This window comes from Amphibalanus amphitrite, unplaced genomic scaffold, assembly GCF_019059575.1.
Source record: "Amphibalanus amphitrite isolate SeventyFive unplaced genomic scaffold, NRLGWU_Aamphi_draft 000139F_arrow, whole genome shotgun sequence".
In the NCBI taxonomy this organism is placed as follows: domain Eukaryota; kingdom Metazoa; phylum Arthropoda; class Thecostraca; order Balanomorpha; family Balanidae; genus Amphibalanus; species Amphibalanus amphitrite.
In genome coordinates this window covers 201,134-227,085 of record NW_024881634.1, presented here as the reverse complement: position 1 = coordinate 227,085, position 25,952 = coordinate 201,134, and the positions used below count along the sequence as shown (strand labels likewise).

Genomic DNA, 25,952 nt, shown 5'->3' with positions numbered 1-25,952 from the left:
ACGCGCCCTGCTGGGGGGGGGGGGGCAGATTCTGCCCCCCCCTGTCTAACTTCCGAACCGATGGTCGTAGAAAGACGGGGAAAACGGCAATCGAAAGCTCTCAACAAGGCGGATCTTAAGAGCCCAAATTTTTTGCTTAAGTAGGTCAGAGGTCAGGTCAAGGTCAGGTCAAGGGTACAAAATGCAAGTTTCTACAGTATCGGCCTTGCACCGTAGTTGCCGAAGAATGGACTGAGACTGATTGCCCAAAACGTGTTCTTAGACTACCAAGACAATATTCGTTGCATACAATGTCATTCAAAGGTCAAGGTCAAGGTCAGGTCAGGTCAGGTCAGGTCACCAAAAACAAAATATAGAAAAGGGCATGTGCGACACATGTTTTATGGGTCATTTTACTCATAGAATTCAATAGGCACACTCAATAAGTGATATGGACCACCTCTGGATGAATTTCAGGTCGAGGTCAGGTCAAGGTCAGGTCAAGTGAGGTCAAATTTTGAAGTTGGTTGTTAAGGCCTAAAAAGGTGTCTATCTGATGCAGTTTTTCACGGTGAATCGAATGGTGCTATTTTTGTTTCCGTACGAGGTCTAGAACTTCCAAAAAAATCATTTTTCAAAATTTTGTGTGTCGTGACGTCATAAAATTTTGAATAACTCCCACATTTTTGAACCGATTCTTCTAAAAATTGGTATGTAGGTGCACATAGACCACTTCTCTGACATATATTCCGGTTTTTTCGATACACTCAAAATTTTGGATTTTATAATTATTTTCCCAAAAAAGTCAGTTTTTTGAAGAAGAAAAAAATTGGCCAAAATCCAAAATTTTCAAAAAACCGAGATAGCCATTTGATAGAGAAAGTAGAATCACGTATAACCTTTTTGTTACGTCTTGATTCCTCTAAAAATGAAGGTGTTAGCGGCGTTTGAAATTTTGCCGTTTTTGAGGCGAAAATGGCGAACATGACGTCACTAAAACGTCAATTTCTCAAAAATTTTCCGACGGATTTCGCTTAAATTTTCAGGGAACGTGTCAAATTGATGTATGATAAGGTACTGTAAGTTTGACGTCGCTGGCTTAACGCGTTTAGAACTTATTGGCGAAAAACGGGAGGGGGCAGATTCTGCCCCCCCCAGCGGGGCGCGGGTTATACCCCATGGGGTATGGGCCTAGCATGCATTGGTCTGACCCCTGCCACATCGGGCAAGAAAATCTCCAGCTCTTATCAGACCTGTCATCGCGGAACTTCCGATTTTTGATATCGTCATCGACGTGTGTCGTATAACACGACTGGCCGAAAACGGGCTTAATATATTTCAACTAACGAGCAAAGAGCATGACTTTAACCCAGTCCGACCTCGGAGTCAAAATACGAACAATTTCGAAGACTCCAAATCCGACTCTGGCCAGAACTCTCAACTCCGTCTGACTCTGGCCCCGACCCTACAGTTCAGCAGTCACAATACACTAACTTTCCAGCTTCTAAAAAATAAGCTATTAGCTATACCTATACCTACCTACGGTTGGCTTGACGGGACCGCAAAACTTTGAGGCGACTTGACTACTTGTCACTTGACTTGGTGACCTGACCTTAGGTTTTCTGGTATCAGGCTTGGTACACGGGCTAAGGGCTACAAAATTTGTATTTTGGAGCAGTTTTCCCAAATGTTATTTGCCAATTTTCGGGGCGCTTCGCGTCGCCGATTCATACACATGTCAAAAAGAGCGATTGTACCTACTGCAGTTTAAAACCCCATGTTAAATGGCATATTTCCTTAAACATTAAATGCGTCGTCCCGAAAAGGCACGGTAAGAATGCCTTCTTTTGGGTTTTCAGTCGGTCAGTCCGTCCCCCCCAGTCAAAAATCCGTGGCGGCGCCCCTGTAAATAGGTACATATCTGCATATTGCATATGCACGTCGACGCGCAATTTGCGCTAGCACCGAGGTCACCTGAAGTCATCATATTCGAAACGGCTGATGAAATCGCAAACGGAGAATCAATTGGTAGTGTTATCGTCTCGATCAGCCCATATAGGTACTCCCTTTACCCAGCCAGCCATCCCAAACGGGGCCCATATGGGCTGGAAGTGGGGCATCTGGGCGAATGTGGGCTGGGCTACATCTGGGTATGTCATGGGCGTCCAACTGGGTCCCAGCCAGATGGGCTAGATGTGCTAACTTTACGTGCTTGGCCAGCGCCTCCACCCCGCTACCCTGCCTGATCTGTGCCGCTACCCTGCCAGATTCGATGGCCTGATCTGACAGCCCCTGCCCACGGTTCGTCGGAAACAGTCATTTCATCCACAAAAGAAACGAAATATACCTACCATTCGAAAGCTGACGGTGAGCTGATTCCAATAATGTATTTTTTATCGAAATCGTTCGATGGCCTTTTTCAAAAATTAAAACGTAATAATTTTTTATTCAACGAGCTGTCCAGTGTCCAGGACAGATCTGCCTGTATTCACCCTGATCTGCCCGGCCTGGACCCCCCCCCCCTGAAGTTTTGAAAGATCGCCACCCCTGGGGGACACATTTTTTGCCCCCCGGTATCTCCGAAAGTACTGTACGGATCCGTAAAATTCAAACGGCGTTCGATAGCCTTGTCAAATTTGTCGAGGAAAACCAAATTTCATTGACCTCGGGGACGGGGTCACCGATGACGTCACAGGTCAGGTCAAAGAAAAAATGTTTTGCTGGTCACGGGTCTTCTAGAGAATAACACCGAGTAAAACGCATTTGGTCGAAGATTCTACTGGGTGGGAACAGGCCCCTGATTGTGATAGGATCAATATTCCTTTACGGCTACTCCTTGATATCACGATCAAAATATGGTAGATAATATACTTGATATGGTAGCTTTTCATATGCGGCGCAGCTGCGGCGTTCACGAGAAAACGTTTCCCGCCACGCGCTTGCCAAGCGTCAGAGTTCTTGTTTTGTTTTGGGAGTACAAGGAGTACAAGTAGGCTGAGGTCCAGGTCCAGGTTGCCTGCGTTGGTGGTTAGTCCCGTACAATTCTCATATCAGCATGCTTTTGGTAAGTGTGCTGTAACTGTGTTGAAAACTTGAATATGTATGATTTTCGCGTCATTGCAAGCTTTTAATTTGCATCAGGACTACTGTAGATAACTCAAACTCGGTCGTGTGAGAATTCAATGGGACAATTTGAATTTGGTGACCAAGGGCTAGGTTTACCAGCAGGAAAATTGCCTTCTGTGGCTTTTCTCATCTCAAACTGCCCCCTGAATGCCATACCTGCCTGCCTAACTGAAATGCATTTTCTTATATCAGCAGTTAGGTATTTGTATGTATCGTGCAGGCTGTTTAATCTTGTGAGACTTTGAAATGAAACTTCTGCCAGCACTCAGCAGGCAACTTTTTTTGTCTGCAAAATTGGCCTCAGATGAAGATCAGGGTCATTAAGAGCCGTAATAGCCAAAATGGCTATTACGGCTCCTTGTGGGACTTAAATGGCTCAATCAAATTTGTATTTTTGTAATATGGCCAAACAACAAAGATTAGATGCTGATTATAGCAGCTCAAACACCTCTAAAAGCAATTCCTCTATACATACAATGCTAACAGAAATCGCCCACTTATTCACTGGCAGTTTTCAATGGATTGTTGCGCTGTAGATAATGTACAGAGTGCAGCTCTATGTTCACTCAATTTTTGTTGGCGTAAAGCAGGTATCACACTTGTTTTTGGCAACCAAGGAGAGGCGCTACACCCAGGGATGCTTTCTGATAAAACCAAGCCCAACCAAACCTAATTTTACCTTACCTACAACCTGCAACCTAAAACCCACAACCTACAACCTAAGACATACCACCTAAACTTGAAACCTAACCTATGGTGTCTCTTCTTGGTTGCAAAAAAAAAAAAACAAGTGTGAACTGTGATGCCTTTTTTACTGCTACCCATTTTTCTTTTATCAGCTTGCTGCAGTTTCTTGGCTTCTCATTGGTTGAACTCACATGGATGGCTTAGGCTTGTCACCAGTGAAATGCCAAGGTACATGGGATGATGGGGATCTAAAAAAGGTACACACTACACAGGAATCTCATCTCCATATATAACAAAATCTGCCAACTGCAATTGAAACAAAGAAAGATATAAAATGCTCAGCAGGAAACCTTAAAAAAACTGAAGCCTAAGATGTTTAATGAAAAATAAATGCCAGAACCGTGTTCCTGGTCATCCAATCTATAAAGTCGGGCACAATTTAACTGGTTTTAACAACATTTTAGAAGGTGGGATAGTCCCTTTAATAGAGTAACAATGTGTACAGAATGTATATCTCGGAATTTTGATATCGGTGACCTAATGTCCGGTCAATTTAGTTAGCGACCTCTCCATTACCTATAAGTCAATGGGATAAAATTGAAATGCGCCTCTTTTGGACGAATGGTGTTCAAAACCCTCTCAAACATCGGTTCATGGTTTAATATGGCACACTGAATCGGAAAATACACATGTGACCCCTCTGTATGCCCCTGAGGTCATCTCAGGTCATGAACGGTCACCAGCAGTTTGGCTATAACTTTTGATAGAGACGTGCTAGAGCGATGAAAACACGTCAAATGTATTCAGCTTGACGATACGGATCGACTGATGTGCAACATGGCCCTTTTCGGTCAGGTCATGACCTTGATCTGAGGTCAAATTTTCAAAATGACCTTTCAAGGTCAACGAATAGTCATTCGACGCGTCTCGACGAGAGGAACACGGTGCTGGCAAAAATGTGGCTTGCTTGAATCAAAAGTTATAACCGATAAACCTTTTTCGTGAAAGCGGCTATTTTTAGTGTTTGCACTCTGGAGGCTAAACCGTTGATCTGAGGTCAAATCTGAGAACATTACTCAGAAAGGTCTGTAAAAGGGCTATCGAATGCGCTTTTCCGCGGCGCTGTAGCTCTACATATTGGTTCCCGAGTTAGCCGTTGGCAGTTTCCAAAATTGTTCAAATGACTACATTTGACCTTTGATGACCTCTGGCGACCTGACGTTTGATCCGACCCAAAAATGACTGTAGTGTTTTCGTCATTATTTTTGACGCTCTTTAGAATGCCGCTTACCACGTGTCGCTACGTGGCCCAGGAGCTTAGTTACACGGGGGGGGGGGGGGCATAAGCGTCGCCACGGGGGGGCAAGCGGGGCAGCTTGCCCCCCCCCCCAACCTCGGACCGGGCACCCCCTGAGATCGATACAGATCCGATGAGATTTTGGAGTCGGGAAAAAATGGGGGTACCTTTCTGAGAATGCCTGTGAGGTCAGACTCGGTTGGAGCGTGCAGTTCAAACCAGAGTCTGACTCGCAGTCTCCAAAATTTTCAAGACTCCGAGTCCAGACTCGGAAATGTCAATGCTGTGATTCATTCCATGTTCCTATAGTTCGTTCTTTATTACATTTTACAGCTGATTTTCGTAAGTTTTGGAGTGCTGACACAATTTTCGTTCAACGCGTGAAACGAAATCTTCGGGGCCTTTCTCAACTCTCGTCAAATGTCTGCGACAGGCTCAAGTACCGTACAGTCTGTCTTAACCCATTAGATACGCTTGGCAGCTTTTGCTGCCACAGGACAAAATAGCGCCGCATTCCTAAACGTTGCGGTGAACTTTCAAAGTTCTCACCCGAACGGAAGACCAAAACAATGCACGTCATGTGCGCTCCGAATTACTGATCGAGAAAGCGAATGTGCTGAGAAATAAACAATTTATCGCGGGGAAGCAAGGGGCGCGCGATGGCGGCCGTGCAGCGGACACCAAAGAAGTCAGTTGCGAAGGTGGTGTGAATAAATGTTACCTTTTTATTATTGATTATTGTAAAGAAATGTGTGATTATCAATGGGAAGAGCTTAGGTGCGACATGAATTTCTCTAAGTATCGCCAATCGTGCGTTATATTTAAGTGGCAGCAAAAGCTACCAACCGTATCTTACGTAGTCAAAAATGGAGCAGTTACGTCCTTTTTGCTATGCCATTCGTAAGTGAGCAACAATGTCTGGCTTTATGGCTCATAGTGTAATGCCCCAGTTCTTTGCCTTTCCAAAAATGGTCATTACCGGGGTTTCTGCTATTTATTCTTGTCTGCAGAGCATTGCATACCAACACACTACCAGGCGTGTAATGTATTCCGCCATTGCTGAAGCAGGGACGTTGAACGGAGTGGTGCGGACAAACTGTCATCAGAGGCGCCATCCCTCAAGGGGCGCGCCGTCGCCTAAGGGAAGGTGGTGCCGTGACTCTATAGATGAACGGGAAGGGGGGCGCCTGCTAGGCCTGTTGGGGCGCCTTTGAGGCCTAACTATGGGCCCCCGCCCCGCTCCCGCCCCCCATGCAAAAGAGGGGCGCCTACGAAGGTCATGGCCATAATGGCGCATCTGCACGGATGAGGGGCGCCTGCATGCCGAAGAGGGGCGCCTGGTCTATAAGGGTGCATGTAATGTCCATAGGGCACCTTTATGCGAAAGAGGGGCGCATTGCATATGAAAAAGAGGCGCATTGCACAAGAAAAAGGGGCGCCTCTGAGACCTATAGGGGCGTCTTTGATGACCAAATGGGCGCTTACATGGGAAAGAGGGGTGCCTATAAAGCTTAACGGGACGTCCTCCATGTGAAAAAGGGGCGCCTGGGACTTGAGCGCCCTTCCGAGCTGTCCGAGGTCGCCGGAAAGTTTGTACATGTCCAGCTCCTGCTGCACTATCCTCCAAAATAATTCGATTGGATTTAGGCCAGGACTGTTCCCTAGCCTAGTGTCCTTCCCCCAGATATCGGGCAGATGGTCCTAGCACCGCCTAGTTCCGGAAGATCGATGAGATGGAGTACCGTCCAGCATGAAAATGCTGTCCGACCTGCGGGACACCATGCGCCGTTGGAGCACGGGGTAGTGGTCTTTTACTGCCAAATGCACGCTTTTTCAGTATGTTTTCTAGATAGTAGTCGGGATCGACTTCGTCTTTTGCTAGATCACGTCCAGCTGGTTCAGCTCAGGCCCAGCTAGGACATCGTGATCGTTCGACATACCATTGCGGCGAGAATTTTTCGCAGAAGTCTGTCGGAACTTGGGCCGCGTTTTCAGCCCATGCTCGTTTTGGGGGTCCGTGTGGTGAAACCATTGAAACGAAGACTCGTCGCCGAACTAGACCCGCTTCTACATACCTACTCCGTTTCCACTCTTCTACCGGCCAGATTCTCCGTTTCGTGCAAATCTGAGGGCTCAGGGCTTGCTGATTTTCGTTATTTTGGCCGCACCAATAGTCAAGCGCCTTCAGTCCAAGGGTGTTCCTCCCTTATCAATGGACAACATTATCCGAGTGATCATTATGAATAAGACTTCAGATTCTCCGCAGAATGGTCAGAGTTCCCAGGTGCTTTCTTCATGACGATCTTGGGGACGGTTGAGACTCAGGAGGACCATGCTGATTGGGGCTTATGCGTGACGCTACTTGTCCCTAAACTTCTTCCACCAGCGCTTGTTGGTGAAAACGGGGGCTTAGAAGTGTGAGGCAGCGTCCTTCCATGTGTTGCCACTTGCCAGCTTGGAGCATGCCAACAGCGCAACTACGAACCTCTCAACTGTAAAGCTAAACCTTCATGCTTAGACGTTCAGTAAATGCGCCGTTCAATGGTTAAACAATTACCCATGCGCATGCCAGTGACCCCCATTGGTAAAGGTCAGCTTTTCAGATAATATCCGCTTCAGAGAAAGACTCAGGGACACAATTCGTTGAAAGGAACGCGATATTTAGGAGCACATTGGAAACACGCCAAGTTGCTTTAACTAAACGGTCGACGGAAGTCATCAAAACCTTCGTCGCATCCTATATAAGATTTTGTGGGGAGGGGAAGCGCGTGTGAGCTGAAATAATGAGAGAAAGAACATGATCTCTCAGAACGAGCTGAACTGTTAGCTGAGGTCTGGATTTTGAGTTCATTATTCTTGAGAATTATTGGCTACGGTCGTTATTTGCAAGCTACGGTCGAATGGAAATCCGAACAATTACACATATTCAAGATCATATCTGGTACGTAAATAAAATAGTTCGTGAAAATTGTACATGCACCAACAGGAGACACTCTGCGGCAAAGGTTCTTGGTATCAAAAGATCATTTCCTCGCGGTTTTGATATGTTTGTGCTTTGAAATGTGACAAACTACTCCATTTTTGACTATATAAGATACGCTTGGCAGCAAAAGCTGCCAGACCGGAAACGTACACTTCCGGTTTCGTGATCTGGCTAAAAATGCACATGTATTCTCCTAAAGGGTGCCTGACAAACATATGTTAAAATCGCAGTGAAAGTCGACAAAAAAAGTTTTCGGCTCTAATGGGTTAAAAGTACCGCGCAAAGTGACGGTGGATCCATCAAGCCTGACCGAGGAAGGGCCCGCTATAATTCGAAAGTGACCGAACCAATTGACCTGGGAAATGCACGAGGATGTCAATTGCTTCGGTGAATCAAATTATAGCAGGCCCTTCCTCGGTCAGGCTTGATGGATCCACCGTCACTTTGCGCGGTACTTTTAAGACAGACTGTACAAGTGTCGCAGGGCTCATGAGCTTGCCTTACACAAAGGCTCCTAAGGAGCTCCACTGAGCCCTAAAGAAGCTTTCAGAGGGCCCAAACCGGCCTCTGAAAGTCCCACTGGTGTCCATGTTCTCTGAGGGCCCATACAGGGATCTTTGAGCCTTCGAACATTTCTAAGAACCTTAACTGGCCTCTGATAGTTCAGCCAAACTTTTGAGGCGACAGACTTTGCTAAATCCAAGCCGGCATCTGAGGGTCACAGCTCACGTGCCCCTCTGAGGTCCGCAACACATGTTTATCATGTCTCTTCGTAGGGTCCTCAGGGATTCGACACAGACCCCAAGGGTCCACACTGTTATCCGAGGGCTCCAGGCTCACCCTGGGCCTAGTCTCTTAGCGCCCGCTGCCCACACTGGCTCCTGAGGGCCCCACCTTGGGCTCGGAAAGCCCTAAAGCACCACGTACACGTAAATATTTGAGGTGACCCACGCCGATCTCCGGGATCCTAAGCATGCTTCTGAGAGTCAGCACTGACCCTGAGTGGCCTGAAATGGCCTGGAAGTCCCAAACCTATCTCTAAGGGATCCCTTGCCGCTATGCCGTGCGTAACTTTTGGTTCCGTTTAACAGTTTTTGTTCGCGTTTGCAGCGCTTCCCTTCACACGAAAAACGAGAAACTTTTGTTCACACTCGAGTGAACAAAACACTTCCTCTCACTGGAACAAAGATGATTTACTTCCGATTCACACTTCCGACATTCACTCTCCGCCGAATGCCCGACTTAGCTACGATCGGCGGCTGGGATAAGTCCTATACATTTCACGTAAAACCTCTGCATGCATGCGTGAATGAAGGTTTTTGTTTTAGCTGGGTGATCCGATTAAATGGAGCGTTTTTCACCTTTTTCTGGGTAATGATCATGAGCGTCGAGCGTCTGCACAGGGGCCCTCTGCAGTGCGTCGGCAATCGCAGCCACTATATACTATGATTCTACCAGTCGTTATTGTCATGAAATTTCAAAATTTCGAATTTTTCTGTAAAAAAATTACATGTCATAGCTAGAAAGCAACCTTTGTCGCCATCGGATTCCTCGCATAATTGCGCGTCGAATGATATGTAAAACGAGTGAGTAAAGACTGGGGAAAGGCAAGTTTTAACACAAAAGTTGATTTTGCCCCCCCAACCGAAAATCTCTGGCGACGCCTATGGGGGGGGGGGGGGCTCAGACCCCCTCCCGGCCCGGCGCGGAAGTCGCGGAGCATCGGCCCGGCGCGGGTTAATGCCATTCTTCAAGGAGTTGCGAGGGTTTTGTTACGCCACCGCCATAGGCGGCGGAACGATTTGAGACAAGGGGGGCACCAGCTCAAGGAGCCAAACCTAGGGTATCCCCAAATCCTGTTTTCTCATCGGATTTAGGCCACTTATTTTTCGTCACAGCCCTGGCACGATGATTTTTTTATTTTTTATTTTTGTTTTTTACTAAACGAAAATGGCAGTTCACTCCCGTATGTGTGGTTAACTTTAAGCTGATCCTCAAGTACCCATGTGTTTGTCTCTTCCTTATTGTCGTTTGATAAATTCCATTTATCCTACATGTATCAAATTCCCAAGAAGCCATCGCAGTACTAATCAGTGGCGAATCCCAGGAGGGAGGTCACATGGGTCATGACTTAGGGCCTGGGGTCACCACATGCCTGCCAGGAGCACCACAGGCCTGACAGCCGACAGGGGCACCACAGGCCCGCCAGGGGTATCACAGGCCTAGCAGGGGCACCACGGGCCTGTCAGTGGCACCACAGGCCTGTCAGGAGCACCATCGGCCTAGCAAAAGCACTACAAAAGCACTACAGGTCTTCCAGGGGCACCACAGACCTGCCAGGGGCACCAGAGGCCTGCCAGGGGCACTATCGGCTTCGCAGGAGAACCACCGGCCTCGCAAGGGCACCATGGGCCTGTCAAGGGCACCACAAGCCTGTCGTTGGCACTTTAGGATTGTCAGGGGCACCACAAACCTGTCAAGGGCACCTGCGTTCTAACAGGGGCACCACAGGCTCGCCAGGGGCACCACAGACCTGCCAAGGCCCAGGGACACCACAGGCCTAGGAAGGACACCACAGGCCTGTCAGGGGCACCACGGGCCTGTCAGGGCCCATGGGCACCTAAGTCATGTCAGGGCCCACCGTAGGCTTGTCAGGGGGCAGGGTAGGTAGGTACCACAGTCTTTCCAGGGGCACCAGCGGCCTAGCAGGGGCACTAGTCATCACATGACTAACCAAAAATAAAGAAAATAAAAAACTGAAAATAGGGCACCACCAAAATTAAGTGGCCGAAATCCGTTGAGGTTTTAATTTTGGGTATAGGTAGGGGCACCACTTCGATTCATGACCCTCCCCTTGGAGTTTTCCCGAATCCGCCCCTGGTACTAAATACTAATACATCAAATTTAAGGAGGGGCACCTTGCTATTGGTGCCCCCTTGCAGAATTCAAGGGGGGCACGGTGCCCCGGTGCCCCCCCCCGTTCCGCCGCCTATGGCCACCGCACAGGTCAGCGTTAAATCGTAAAATTCTGTAGAAAAATTCTACATTTATTATCATGAAAACGCCATATTAGGGTCCTATAGTGCTCGGAGGTCTAGAGCGATGATTTTTTAAAAGGCTAATTTGAAACTCTTCTCTCGATCACAAACGCCTTCGCAAACACCCATAAAACTACGCAGGAACATGTCTGAACACATGCTCAACATCATCATCGTGAACAGTGTGAGCCAGTTCCTACAGGATGGGACCACTCCAGTAGCTTGCGAGGACGTGCTCTTTTCTTTGAACACAGGTACCGTCTATAGCTACCTCCTGTCTTTGAGTCCGAACGTAGGCATTCCTCTCTAGTTTTCTGCCTCCAGTCTAGTTTTCTGTCCCCACACCGCGGTCGCTGCCTCTGTCGCCCATGTACCACACCGGGCAGCGATTGTGGGTGTGGCATACTAAACTAACTGATAAGGAGGGAACAGCCGCTTGACGCGGCAGACGGAGTGGAACGCATGTTCTGCAGGTCGGGTGTAGGTAGCCGGCATTCACGGCCCACACCAAATTGGCAAATTATAGCGCAATTTCTTGTCGGTGTTCATTTTCCAACGAACCTCTTCCAGAATGATTGTCAGACCCTTGCCTCCCTGCAGCCTCTTGAAGTCATGAATTAAAGGTCAGTATGTTGTTTTTAGGGATGAGGGAGCAAGCTGGTCCTTCGCCACAAATGGTGGCAGAGCCGCGATTGTGGCACCATCGTGCTCGTCGTGGTCAAGCGCTTCGAATGATAGTTTTTTTTTTAGGTTAGGTCACTTTAAGATGTTGACCTCATGTCAAGGTCAGGTTAAAGTCACTCGGGTCACAAAACTGCTTAGAGGTTGTTATACTGCATATAATTCAACGTAGCGGTTCTTTCTGAGTAATTGCTTGCTTAACACGCGCACCGACGGGGGGGGATATCCGCCCCCCCCCCCTGAGGCGCCGCGAAATTTGTTACGACTATTCTCTCATCAGTTTTACACATGGTGTGCAAGTTTGAACCTCCTAACTTTGAAGGTCAGGTCACCAGGTCACTTTGAATGACCCAACCTCAAGTCACTTTTTTGCAACTTTGTCACCGTGCCAGAGCTACAGTAGATGTCGGAGGCCTTTGAAAGTCGCAGGATGTTATTAGGTCATTAGTAGCTACAATTTGTATATCTCGGAATTTTGATGTCGGTGACCTAAGGTCAGGTCAATTTCGCGACCTCCCCATTATAAGTCAATGGGGGAAAAATCAACTCCCTGTTTTTACCACTAAAACGGGTCGGAATGGCCCCATATACCATACATAACTTCATATACGATCAACCTTCACTACCTTGAGGTCTGTTTTGCTGTTGGGCAGCTGTAAGGTCATGTGACGTCATCAAAGGTCACCAAAGGTTTTTTTTGCCAATAACTCCGTACAGGAACAAGATACAGCCGCGCGGATGGTCTCATTGTGTTCAGCTCGTCAAGACGCATCGAATGCTATACATGATGACCTCGAGGTCACGTCACCTGAGGTCAACCTTTGACCTTGACCTTTCGAGGTCAACATATATATCATTCGATGCGGATTGACGAGAGGATCACGATGATGCCCTTAGTTTGTTCCTGTCATGACTAATTCGAAAGTTATTCGAGAAAAACTCTCTACTTATCTAGCGCCGCCATTTTGACTTTTTCGACCCCTGTGACGTCATCTTTGACCTGACCTGAAAATGACCTTAGTAAAAATTGTAGACCTTGTCCGTGCGTATCCGATGCCGTTTACCGCTTGTCGCTATCTTGCTTCGTTCTCGAGATCTCAGGGGGGGGGGGGCGGTCATCCGCCCCCCCCCCCGTCGGTACGAAGTTGGCGCAGACCCCCGTCGGTGCGCGGGTTAAACGACTCGCTAGCTCAATTTGATCGGCAGTTCTTGGCGAAAAGCTCCTATGGCGCCAAACAACATTAGCGATGTCTTAGGTACAGTGGGTCTATTTAAGATCTCCAGAGCCACCACGTGGCGCTACGGTCGGAGTAGGGCGAGTCCAAATCCCGAGGGGAGTGGGGTCACCGGTCATTGTGGGGGAAGGAGAGGGGAGGGGAGTGACGAGGTATCACGGCGCATAGGGCGTGCGTAGCGCCGGGAGTGGGCCGCCCGCCACCGCACTGCGCCGAGGCTGAGGGGAGGGGATGATGGTTGCGGGTGCGTTCACTCCGGTATGGTGGTATGGGTACCCGTCAAAATTCGTGGAGATTTGGGTCGATATTTGTCCCACAGCTGATTTTCTAGAAATCATTGCCTTTTCATAAACCATGCACCCTAGGCTGTTCACAGTTAAAATTATTCAAAAATGCCATTGCGCATGCGCGTAAAATGGTCCGTGACCCAGAAAAAAATAAAATTTCTTCTGGGTCACGCATTATCAAACCAGATACATTCACTCACCTCTTGCGCGATATAACCCCCTTATCGGCAATGACCTTCTCCACACGTAGGCGGAAAGACTTGCATGTCTTGATGATGTAGGTGGGCAGAATTTCTCTTCTGGGTCACGATTGTTTTCCTGGGTCACGCTAAAATTCGTGACCCAGAAGAAAAAAATGCGTGACCCAGGGGAATGGTTTTTACAGTTTTCCGAATATGGCAAGTTTGTTATCGAATACTAATCTCCAAGTACATCTTATCTGGAGTCGTGTTGCACGCAGCAACACGACACTGTGATTTTTTTCGACACTTACCAGCCACAAGCCACAAGGGCGTGTGACCCAGAATAAAGAAATCTTATGGCACGCAGGAGATGATTTCCCCTGGGTTCGCCCAGCCCAACTGACAGTTTTCAGTTTCCGCCCCCGCTCTCTGCGCCTTCGCGGGATAGGACCATATGCAAGTCTGCAGACCCTGCTTACGCGGTCCGTAATGCTTTGAATGAGGAGCTAAGTACCGTGACCCAGAAACAAACGTGACCCAGAAACAAACGTGACCCAGAAAAAAGTTTGCCAAAAACCGTGGGACAGACGTTTTTGCGTTGTGCAGTTTTGCTAAATTGTATAACCAAAAAATAAGAACCATGAAGAGAAATTTCAATGTTTTTGCTATTCACAACGCTCAATCGCGCTCAATTATCTCTAAAAATAGCTACACAGCAGCTATGTAAATTTTTTTCGCAGGTTGTGGGACAAGCTAAAATACATAGGCACACAAAAGCGCGGTTTTGGAAAGATGTCCAAATTTTTTTTATGCCACTTTGCGTTGCCTTTTCAACGATTTTTTTTCTTCAATCAAATGTCCAAATCTCGCGTACGAACCCGTGTTACGCTGAAATAAGCTCATTTATTGACGTGAGGCATTATTGAAATCGTGGGACAGCATATCTCCACGAATTTTGACGGACACCCGTATCCTGTTCATGTGGAACCAGCGACTGAAGAATGCGGCTGAAGAGAATCATTATCTCAAGCAAACGGGCAAGCGAGAGGCAGCACCAGTTCCAGCCAAAATGTTGAACAATGATAATTGAAATCTAGGACGTATTCATAGCATGCAACTATTCAGTCGATAGTTGCATGATGTCTTAGGCCCTTTCCTAAACTGTTATTTGAGTTAGATATTTTTTTTTATTTGGCACGTTCAGTTTTAGTGGGTTTTATCGGTTCGAAAAGAATCAGAATAGAAAACAAAGAGTTGAAATGGCTCCAGAAAATGACCAAAAAATATTTTCTTGAAAAACGAAACTTAGTTAAACATTTATAAGCGACAATTTTGACTTTATTGGGAGGATATTGGGAGAAAATATTGAGGGAAAATGTCATCGTGCTTGTCTGTGTTGCAGTAGAAGGAAATGTTTTAGTTCGTGTCTAGATAAAACTAGACCAGGGAGTGGGGCTCGAACTCACGACATCACATTCAGCTCACAGGTTACCCAACCTCGACGCTACGAGCACCTATCGCCCTATATACGCAGCTTGCTCAGTGTTTCGCCTTAAGTTCGGCCAAAGTGTCTGATGTCTGTCAATGTCACGAGGCGAAACCCGAAGGTAAACGTCCGTCCCGGTAGCTCAGTCGGTGGAGCGTTGGACTCCGTGTGGTGAGAGCGCACGTCCCGGTTTCAAAAGTACGGGTTCGAAACGCGACCAGCGCTTGACGTTTTTGAGCCTCCTGACTGGTATGGTTGAGGTTGGTGGCAGGTCACTGCCAGGCGAAGTCAGTGAGGGGACCGGCCGTGCGCGGCTATGTGCGCACGTTAAAACTTGGACTCTAAATTCTGTCATAGACCAGGAATTGCTTGATCGGAGGGCAGGGTCAACGCAACAAGCTCAGCTTAGCGGGGACTCTGTCCTTGTGATTTCTTCCATTCAAAAGGTTCGGGCCAAATTAATATTAAAAAAGGGGGAGCCGAACCAGGTTGGGCCGGGTTGAACCAGGTTGGACCGGGGTCTTACACGCAATCATGGTCAGACAAAACAGAAGCTAATTTCGGGTCAAATATTTTTAGTAACTGATCTTATTGTTTTTTAGCTTACACGCATGATAACTAAGCTTTTTCAACTCAAGACTTCATGCGCAAAAATGTGATATTCGTCCACTTTTCCTAATCTTCTGTTTGCGACTTGATTTGACCTTAAAGCAAAAAGTCTTACCCTAGCAAAAAAGAAAAAAATCACTTGCGTGATATTATTTGCCCAAGGGACGCAAGACGCAAAAAACGCCAGCTGGTCAAAAAATTGGCGAACAATACGATCTTTCGAGTGCTTGAATTATATTCAATGAAAATTTCAGGAGGCATAAATAATCTTAGTCCTGATAGCTACTGGGCGCTCGGATCATTCACTGGCATTCCATTGCCAGCTGCATTACCAACATCACATTTGCATTGCTTTGGGTGCATCATAGTTGACAACAGGTGAGCCGGCCACAGCAAACCCATGCCTCATTTATTATCCTTTCCTTCCAAGCAGCCAAGCTAACCGGCCGCCCGGCCCACCACCGCGATATGGAACAACGCTGGAGTGCGCCATTTGCCTGCGGCAGTGCCCCACCGCGCGGCGCGCCGGGGCTGTTTGACAGGTCACCCGCACCGTGACCTCGCCACCCCTCCCCCCCCCGCCCACCTCCCCATCGGGCCCAGCTCGGTAGTGACCTCTCCTTGAATGTCACATGGACTCGACTAAGGCTCAACGCCATCTAGTTACGTCTGGAGATCCTTACTAGATCCACTGTACATGGCGTCATGCAACGTCTGCAATGCACAATTTAAGCCTCAGCGCTGGAACAATCGTAATAAATCACGATTCCATGTGCTTGAGATAGGATTGGTGCATTTCCACATACAAAACATGCCTGCAATGCAACCTTGTGTGTCACAGTTCACTGTATGGGAGTAGTAACGGGAAAGAGATCAGAAATAATGACTTTTTCAAGAACTTTCATGAACGTCCCTGCTGTATTGCCATGTTAGATGCTCAGAAAATGTGGGAAATGATAATTAAGCTACTTAAGTGCTTTGTTCATGCTTGAGACATCAGCAAGTAAAAATTATGTGGGGTACAGCTATGAGCTAGGTGAGTATTTTATGTGAATGTGCTGTTTGACTGTAGTAAATACACAAACAAGCACAGGGTCACAGTTATATTCAATCTCCACATAAACACAACAAACACGCGCATAGCCTCACTCCGAGCACACAACAAATAACGCAAGCCTTTGCAGGCACCAAAATGCTTTGATTTACAGGATAGGTGTACTCTATGTCCTCTGTCCTTGGGGATCTTGCTGCCAAGTTGAAGTAGGATGACTGAACTTCAGTATTTATCAACCTTTTCTTCTTAGCCACTGCTTATATACGAGAAAAACTAAATGCTTGGTTTGGTTGATTAACTGCCTTGAAAATTTAATGATCGATCTTCAATTCTGACATGAAAGGCACAAAGAAAATAGTTCCCTCTCTTCTTGGAATACACAAAACAAAATATTTAATAACTTCTTAGTGGATGGACAAGAGCAATTATCGTAGCTTCCCCTCGGCTCAAATTAACCTCTGACAGCGATGAATAACTTTGACACCTCTGATCCAAGATAAACTTGAAATGTCTGTCTACTCAATCATGCAACGGATGAACTTAAGGTCAATATGATATTTTGCGATATACATCAACGTTATTTTGGAAACTTTTTGCATGTTCGCTTCATATTTTGTAACAAAAGCGCAAAAAACTGCAATATAACAGCACTATATGTTTCTGGACAAAATGCAATGGATGTAAAAACTTCCCTGATGGCATTCATTCTTGGCCAAAATGTAATAACAAAAATATTTTGTAGGAACTTTTAAATTCCGGCTAAAAACAGTGCTCGATTTGAAAAAGAATCATTCCAATGACGGTCCATTCTTGCGGTCCAAAAATCGCCACTATTTCCGGCCTCTCCAACGCAACTCGTTGTCCAGACGTAAATGTGCAAGAGAGCATGGGTCCCGAAAATTCTTCAGAAACTAGAGAAATTCTCGCGGCCACCGGTATTTGGGCGATCTGGGCCTCGTTTCATAAAGCTCTGCCGTAACTTACACCTTTCCGTAATTCACACCCTTTCAAACTACGGAGCGCAAATGAAGCCGTTTCACAAAGCCACAACTGGAATTGTTTACACCTCCGTAACTAAGCACATTTGCGTAGTTACCGTAATTTATCAAGCGTCCTACAAATTACAATTTCATGTCAACACTGATTTTTTACGAGAAATTATAAAACAATTATGTTGAATTTAAATCTTAAAAAATTATTTATGAAAAAACTAAATTGATATTGATGACCATCCTTTATTAAATCAATATATTGAAAACAGCAGAAAGCCAGCCAAGCAGAAGTGCCTAACTACGTAAGTGGCGCGGCGCGGCGAATAAACAAAATTCCGATAGTGGCCACAAAAAGCGACTGGTACAGAAGATTTGCAGTTTCTTTGTCTCATTTTGGTTGTTCTTTCTTCCTCACCGGGCTCAACATTAAAAAATATATCAAACATTAGCTTCGAATCTTCACATTAATTCAAATTCACGCAACATTTTCGTGCGTAGTTTACACCACTGATATCAAGAACTTGATAAACTATTTGGCGTTAATTACGTCGTTTTATGAAACCCAAATGGCATCAATTGGTCCGGAATCGAGCATTTGCCGTAAATGAAGCTCCGTAATTTCGATGGCGTGAATTACTCCGGTCTCCGGCTTTATGAAACCGAATTGGCATCAAATACGCCAAATCTGGCATAATTGACGGAACGCCGTAAGTAATTCCTTTTATGAAACGAGGCCCAGCTCGTGCTTTTGTTACTGGAGCGTTTCTTTCCCGGAGATTGCGCCGGCCGCCTGCCACGGACGAAAAATACACGACTTTGCAATCCGGCTGATCGTGGGAAAATACGGCCGGAGGTCTCGGCTATATGCAGGTATACCACCGGGAGCTATGTATAGTATATACCACTGGCTCGATGCATAGGCTATAGCCTGCAAGTAGGCTTTGGTGCAAACATGTCAAACATGGTATAGGGCGGATTGATGTAATCAGACGTTCAATAGCAAATCAGACGTTCAATTGACAATTTCCGATTCTTGTTCGATAATTACGGCCAATTATTTTATATTTTGGGAAGTGTTATTAGGAGCGGAGCAATCAAATCTCATTTCTCCCCTGTCTCTTTACCTATCTCTCAAATCCCTTGCTCACTTATTTTTCCTCTCCATTGGCGGGGAACGGGGAGGGCACCGGGGCACCGTCCCCCATTCGATTTTGGCATTTTAACATAAGCCCTATGGGCGTTGCATGGAAAGAATGGGACTAAAAGTCGGCAGTGCCCCCTTCCCCTTAATTTAAGGTGTTCCGCCGCTACTGTTAACCCTCGCCCGCACATGCCATTTTCCCATCCTAGAACGCACATGGGGGGGGGGGGGTGGTTGCCACCCCCCGCGCCATTTCGTTCCTGTTGGAGATAGAGCTTAGCGGTAAAGACCAAAAAGATTCTTTGGGAAGAGACGAATCCAATGATACCCAGTTTTACCTTCTCAGGTCAGTCATTGACCTTCCAGGTCAGGTCAAACTAAAAAATGTTGCTGTTTTGGGTCACCGTTGGATATCAAGTGCGCTGCTTATCCTATACCGATGACGATGCCGTTTTCTGGTGCCAAGCCAGCTAGAACCTCTTTGTCACTCTACCCGACCAGGTTTTTGCTGCTGAGGTCATTTCAGGTCAAGTTAGGTCAAGGTCAATTATATGTGTTTGTATGTCTGTGTGTGTCTGTGTGTATACTGATGTGTGCACCGATTGTTTATGTGTCCATATTACATGAAATCATGATCTGAGAAGCTTTTACCAAAAATGCAGTCAAAAAACTTCACAAAAAGTAAATTCCGCTTGCCTCAAACGCAATTATCTTAGATGACCTAGGTTGACCTTGACCTTGACCTTGACATCTGTACATCGTCGAACAACATGTTCCATGATAGGTTGGAGGTAAGACTGGCAAAAAAGGCCGAAATCAAGGTGTCAAAAGCTCACAAGGCCCATAGCCAACGCAAGATGTTGAGAATTGGCCATTTGGGTCATGACATGACCTGAAAAACAAGGTCATATCTCCGAAACCAAAAACTACAGAAACTTGAAATTTTCAGTGGACATCAAGAAAGGATAGAGGAGCAGCTATACGAAAAATCAGCCTTCTAGCTCTAAAAATGTTGAGTGCAGAGCAGAAAGACTACCTGGGGGGGGGGGGGTGGCAACCACTCCCCCCATGTGCGGGCGAGGGTTAATCTCTGTAGGTATCAGTCTCCTTGCCGTCCTCCCTGAAGTCTCTGACAAGTAATATCCATATCTCTTAGTCTTTTCCTTCATACCTTCATACTTATCCTCCTTTCTCTCACCACCCTTCTCTCTCTCTCTCTCTCTCTCTCTCTCTCTCTCTCTCTCTCTCTCTCTCTCTTTCTTTCTCTCTCTCTCTCTCTCTCTCTCTCTCTCTCTCTCTCTCTCTCTCTCTCTCTCTCTCTCTCTCTCTCTCTCTCTCTCTCTCTCTCTCTCTCTCCCGTCCGTTTGTCCATCTCTTTATCCGTCTCTCCGTCCGTCCGTCCGCCCTTCCGTCTCTCAGTCCGTCCATCCGTCTGCCCGTTTCTCCATCCGTCCGTTCGTCCGTCAGTCCATGTCGTCCGGCCCTGGGTCGGCTCTACAAATACACCAGTGATTCTGAGGGCCCTACCGGCGTCTGAGGACCATACACATCAGTAGACGGCCACCCATCCGCAACTCCGATTAGGTCCCACACCGTGGACTCTTGAGGGCTCCGTCGGCGTCTGAGAGTATCTTGGGTTGAGTTCTTTCGGTCTATTGAGAACATTTCAGATTCGCCTAAGACGAGGAGGTCAGACATCGAACTTATAATCGAACACCGACTGACACCCCAAAGGGACAAAGTCCATCTGTTTGAGAAGGAAGCGTTTCGGTGGGTCGTCCCCTCAGTCAATCAAACGCTCAACACGGAGAGGTATGATTATTATTTCGGGTAAACGTGTTCATTGTTTTAGAGGAAACTTTGTTTCGGTCAAATAAGAATATCGCAGAGCTATCGGATGAGAGAAGCTGTTTGTTTCCGGTGTTTGGGAGAGATTAACTCTCGCACTTATTAGGGGGTCGGATAGATCCACCCATCGTTTTCCGCAAAAAAACATGGGTAAAGACTGTAAAGAGTGGTCCATCGGGGCGAAACTTTAACCCTCGCCCGCACATGCCATTTTCCCATCCTAGAACGCACATGGGGGGGGGGGGTTGCCACCCCCCGCGCTATTTCGTTCCTGTTGGAGATAGAGCTTCGCGGTAAAGACCAAAAATATTTTTTTTTGGAAGAGACGAATCTAATGATACCCAGTTTTACCTTCTCAGGTTTGACACGTGTAACGTGCAATTTGACACGTGTAATAGCAGCGTGTTGCTATCACCGGTGAAACAGGGCCCAGGTGGCCTACCATTTGTTTTAACTATCGTATCAGGGCTATGACGAAAAATAAGTGGCCTAAATCCGATGAGAAAACAGGATTTGGGGTACCTACCCTGGGTTTGGCTCCGTGACCTGGTATGCCCCCCCCCCCGCGCTGAAACCCTGGATCCGCCAGTGCGTGAAATAATGCATTAAAGAACCATGCAAAGTTAGCCCTTTTACTAGTTTTACTGGCAAGGGCGATAATGTTTCCCTGAATGTCCTTATTGGTCAGTACGAGAATTCCTCTAGAATTCTCGTAGATAATTTCTCTAGTTTCTGAAGAATTTTTAGGACCCATGCTCTTTTCATACTGGATGCAAATATACGCAAGACACGAATTCCTGCCTAAGACACTGTTTTTGGAACGGGAAATTGAATATCTTTGCTTAGAGTGATCGTTGGGCCATAAAAGCTTCTGATTTGTGCTAGTCTCAGCTCAAACTACAAAACTGCTATTCCAGTTCAAAACCCCATGTTAAAAGTGATCTATTTCCTTTAAAGTCTTAAATTTGACCTACCTTTCCCGTCTGTGTTCTCAGATGGCTGAGGATTCATAGAATTCTGAAGTATGGATGCATCAGGTCTGTTAGACGACATAGACAAGCTGTCTCGGGTCCTAGATGGACCGGATGAAGAAGAGTTTCTTGTTAATGATGACAACTACTCAGTCAAATCAAACTGTCGAGCACTCGGTGATCCATCCGGTGAGGCTCCCGCCTACGCACCGGCGTCACCTGGAAAACAAGGATGTGGCCAGGCCTCACAACCTGGCATGCCACAAGATCCAGCATGTGATGGCACAGCCTTCACAGAAGTCGAGAGTGCACAGGGTACGTTTTCTCTCCATTTTTCGGGCGGTGAATCAATTGGTGAAGAGGGCTGTGTTCCAGAACCTCAGATACTTCAGGCGACCCATGCTGATATTGTGTCCTCTGCAGAAACGTCTCATTCACTTCCGCCGGCATCATTTGCAATGACACAGGTCAAGAATGCCTTGGTATCATCATCGCAAGTGAGGAATTCCGAGACAATGTCGTCGCTTTTGCTGGCTCCCCACTCTGACGATGTGATGCAGGACTTCGAACAACTGCAGGAAACGTGTTGTCCGGACTTTGATCCTCCAGATGCTGTGATGGCCGAGAAAAAATGTGCAGAGGCTAAGAGTGCAGTCAATAATTCTGTTGAGAGTGCCCTTGTCTGGAAAGTTCATGAAGTGTCGGACAGGAACGGGTTCGAGGCTCTTCAGTCAGCTGACCTGTGTAGTAAATCATCCGAGTCAAGCACCACGGCTCGAGCCGAATTCGGGGGTGTCGACGGCGACGCGGACGCTCTAACCCAGCTGCGAACAAGATCCTGTGCCGTAACATCAGCCGAATCATCGGCGCTGCAGGGCGACATCAACAAGTTGTCCAGGGTGCTGGCAACTCCGGTGGCGCCACCGATGCCCTTCGAGTGTGTCGTCAGCCAACCGACGGAGTCATCTGATCCTAGATGCGCCCCGTCGACAATACGCAGCAAGAGCAGCGGAGGCCCGTCATCTATAGCCTCCATCTCTGGGGTGCAAGTATCGTCTGTGCTCGGTGACGAAGTGCTGTCACAGGATGACTTCTTGGACGATACTTTCATTGGCCAGGACATCCCTGTCAACCTGGAAAATTGTCTGGCGCTGAATGCTGCCTATCAGGAGGTCGTCGACGAGAACTTGACGGACTTGGAGCATCTTCTTCGCCGCAACCGCGCAAAGCAGGCCGAGATTACTGCGCTTTTAAACTCCGACCAAGACCTTCGAAACTCTTCGCAGGGTCCAAAAAGCCGCGTTCCAAAATGGAATTGGCAGATGTTTGTTGATCATTTCGTCGACAAGGATGGTTTTGGTCCCCTCGCCAACGCCGACACCAAAACCAAAGTAACGAAAGATGAGTACGATGATAGACGCTGGCCACGGCCATGGCTGCAGTCTGAGCGCGAGAGCCTTTTCGAGGTGGTTCTGGCGGAGGCATCGCAACGCTACTTGCGGGCTGTGCAGCATCGGGTGCGCGCTCTGCGCGAGCTACTTCAGCAACTGAATGGAGTCGCCGAGTCTAAGGAGGTTGAGGCAACGCTATCAGACATTAAGAGCAAGCTCGAAGAAGCCAATCAGCAGCTGGCCGAAGCTAAAGAGGTGTCTGTGATCGACATTCTGACCGAAATGGACGATGAGTACGACTGGCCAAAGATCGCTCTAACAGCTGCTGGTGGCCAGCGCACAGCGACAGAATGTCGCCTGCAGTGGTGTAACTTTGTGCGACCTACTATCAGTCATGCAAAGTGGTCGCCTGAGGAAGATAAGCAAGTTCTCGCCGCTTCTTCAAACCGACAATCCGGAAACCGATGGTTGGAAGCTGCCAACAAGCTCGGTCGCACTGCCTTCCAAGTGTTCCAGCGCTTCGCGGCCGTGTTGTCTGCTCCAAAACGTACCTTTTGGACCAAAGAAGATTCAGAGCACCTTATGCAAGTCGTGCGTGAAGTGGGCATCGGCAACTATATAAACTGGTCCGAAGTTGCCTTGCGCTTCCCCGACCGCAGCAGCGTTCAGTGTCACCAGCGTTACCTGAACATATCCTCGGAGCAAGTACGCGGCCGGTTCACCGAGGAGGAAGACATTCGCCTTATCGCCGCCGTCGAGGAATTGGGAATCCGAGACTTCTCCAGGCTGAGAAAGTTCATCCCAGACCGTTCGGCGAAACAGCTACAAAACCGATACATGCGCTACCTGGCGCCCAATGTGTCACGTGGCGAGTGGACAAGGGAGGAGGACGAGAAACTGGTGCGCTTCGTGTGCGAGAACGGACCATTATGGTCGCGGGCAGCTGCTGAAATCGGCGGTGGCCGCAGTGGCGATATTTGCCGAAACCGTTTTCTCCGCATCGAAGCAGCATTCAGTGGTCGCGGTGGTGTTCCCGCCACTGGCAACCTGGGGGGCTCCGTGCATAAATTTTACTCCACTTACTACGACAATCTGCGGCCGCAGCTCAAGAGTCGGTTGGAGGGTCTGATGCCCGATGGCGAGAAAGACTCCACGGAGGCCCGACGACAGGCAGCGATGATGCTTCTCAACGACAATGTGAAGCCACTGCGCCGAGCATCCCGCTGCCCTATTTTGAAACGTGATCAGGAACGTAAGAAGGAGATGAAGGCAAGACGGAAGGCTGAGAAGTCGAAGTGGGAGTCTGCCAGCGAAATACTCTTTTCTGAAGGTGGAAGTCCGTATCGACGTGCTGAGCTGCCAGCGGCTGATGCAGAAGCAGCCGCAACCGTGGCGCGTGTCTGGTGTCTGCCGCCGCCGACTCTGAATCGCCTGGAGACGTGCGCAGAGAGCTCAATCACCGACTTCGATGCCCGAGCCCTGTCTCAATGGTGTGATGCCACGCTTCCTGATGCACCTGAGTCGTCACTTCGACAAACGGTCTCGGATGTCCTCCAGCGTGAGTACAACTGGCGTCGCATGCCACTCATGCCCGCCAGCTACGCCTCGTGCTCCGCGTTCCGTAGCCTCTTGCTACAGCGACCACGGCTTGAAGAACAAATCGCACGCAGCGTGAGAGCCCAAGACCTCAAGGGCAAGATTGCTGAATTCAATGAGAGAATAGGACAGTGGGCGAGAGCGGCAGTGTCTGGTACCGACAAGGGTGCCGAGGAGGATGAAGCGCCGCCGCTGTCGGACCATGCTTCGCGCCACTTTGATCAAATGGTACGGGTGCGGATCACCGAGAAGTCACCCGGCGGTCCGCCGCGCCAGTTCTACATGACTGTGTCCGCTGCTGAAGCGGAAAACCACAAGGAGCTGGCGAGTCTCATCCTCCGCCAGGTCCCAAACATGGTGAAGATGGACATCTGCAAGGCTCGTCCGGTGACTGGCGGCATGCAGCCTCCCTTGCCTCCCGGCCATCCTCCGGCGGCTGACGCAGCCGATGCCTGGCACCTGCTGCTGGCGCGCTTCGTGTCCATGTTTTTCTGGCCAGCCCTGCTTTCCCTGCAGCCACCACCGAACTCCGCTGGTATGGACGATCATCGGAGTGATCTCGACGAGTCCGATCCGGTTAACCTCAATCACGACCACCTGTGGATGCTTGAGCCGGAAACTGAGACCTCAAAGACAGTGTGGCAGCTGCGTCAGGGCATGCACAAGCGGAAGCCCGGCGCAAACAGGTCGAGGCCGAAAGCGAAGAGGAGGAAACAGCAGTAAAGGGGTTTGTGAGATCTGTATATGATGTTGCGTTCTTCAACAAACACCCAAGACAAACACCAGCCGCAGTATGCTCAGGCTGCTGCTGTTGTCGCGTTGATGATCGCCAAGCCTGGTAATTGCGTACAGTGAAGCTCCTAGCATATGTGTCTGTCGTGGATGAATGTTGTGCCTTACGTGCCAGCCCCAGCTTTGATTGTTTAGTTTTCGGTATCCGTTTTTGCCGGGACCTGCGTAGTTTCAGCTCCGTGGTGATGTGCGCTTGATTTTGCAAGGCGATGAGATTTAAGCAATAGAGATACCTACTGTGTTTTGTGGAACTGCCGTTGGCCATGCTGTTTTGCAGAATATTTCGTGTTTGCATTGGTCAATAAGATGGTGATGCATTGATGGTGCAGCGTGATACTGAAGATAGTAAAACTTTCTAATAAAGCCAGCATTAAAGCTTTCTCTGATTTCCCCTCGCTCAGATCGATAAGTTCTAAAGTGGTTGTATGTTACGCGTAAAACGCCGGCGCACACGAGGGCTCAGCCAATCGAGGCCAATTGCGAGGAAGTCTTTTAGTCGCACAATTGTCAGCCCTTTTTGTTTTACTCATGCGCTCTTCCGGATGATCATTGCACATGGTTGAATGGTTGAAAGCTA

The 25,952-nt window shown here is 48.0% G+C and overlaps 1 protein-coding gene across 3 annotated transcripts; it reads left to right on the top strand.

Moving 5' to 3' along the window:
• The first annotated feature begins 2,902 nt into the window (after positions 1-2,902).
• Positions 2,903-25,754, top strand: LOC122382402. 3 transcript variants are annotated; one of them, XM_043367658.1, is made up of 2 exons: positions 2,903-3,043; positions 21,621-25,754. In XM_043367658.1, the coding sequence occupies exon 2, from the start codon at positions 21,650-21,652 to the stop codon at positions 25,304-25,306; it is 3,657 nt and encodes a 1,218-aa protein (XP_043223593.1). In that variant the 5' UTR covers positions 2,903-3,043; positions 21,621-21,649; the 3' UTR covers positions 25,307-25,754. The 3 variants fall into 3 exon arrangements, with proteins under 3 accessions (XP_043223593.1, XP_043223594.1, XP_043223595.1); XM_043367659.1 differs by having other exon boundaries at positions 2,926-3,006; XM_043367660.1 differs by having other exon boundaries at positions 2,936-2,968.
• The last annotated feature ends 198 nt before the right edge of the window (positions 25,755-25,952 follow it).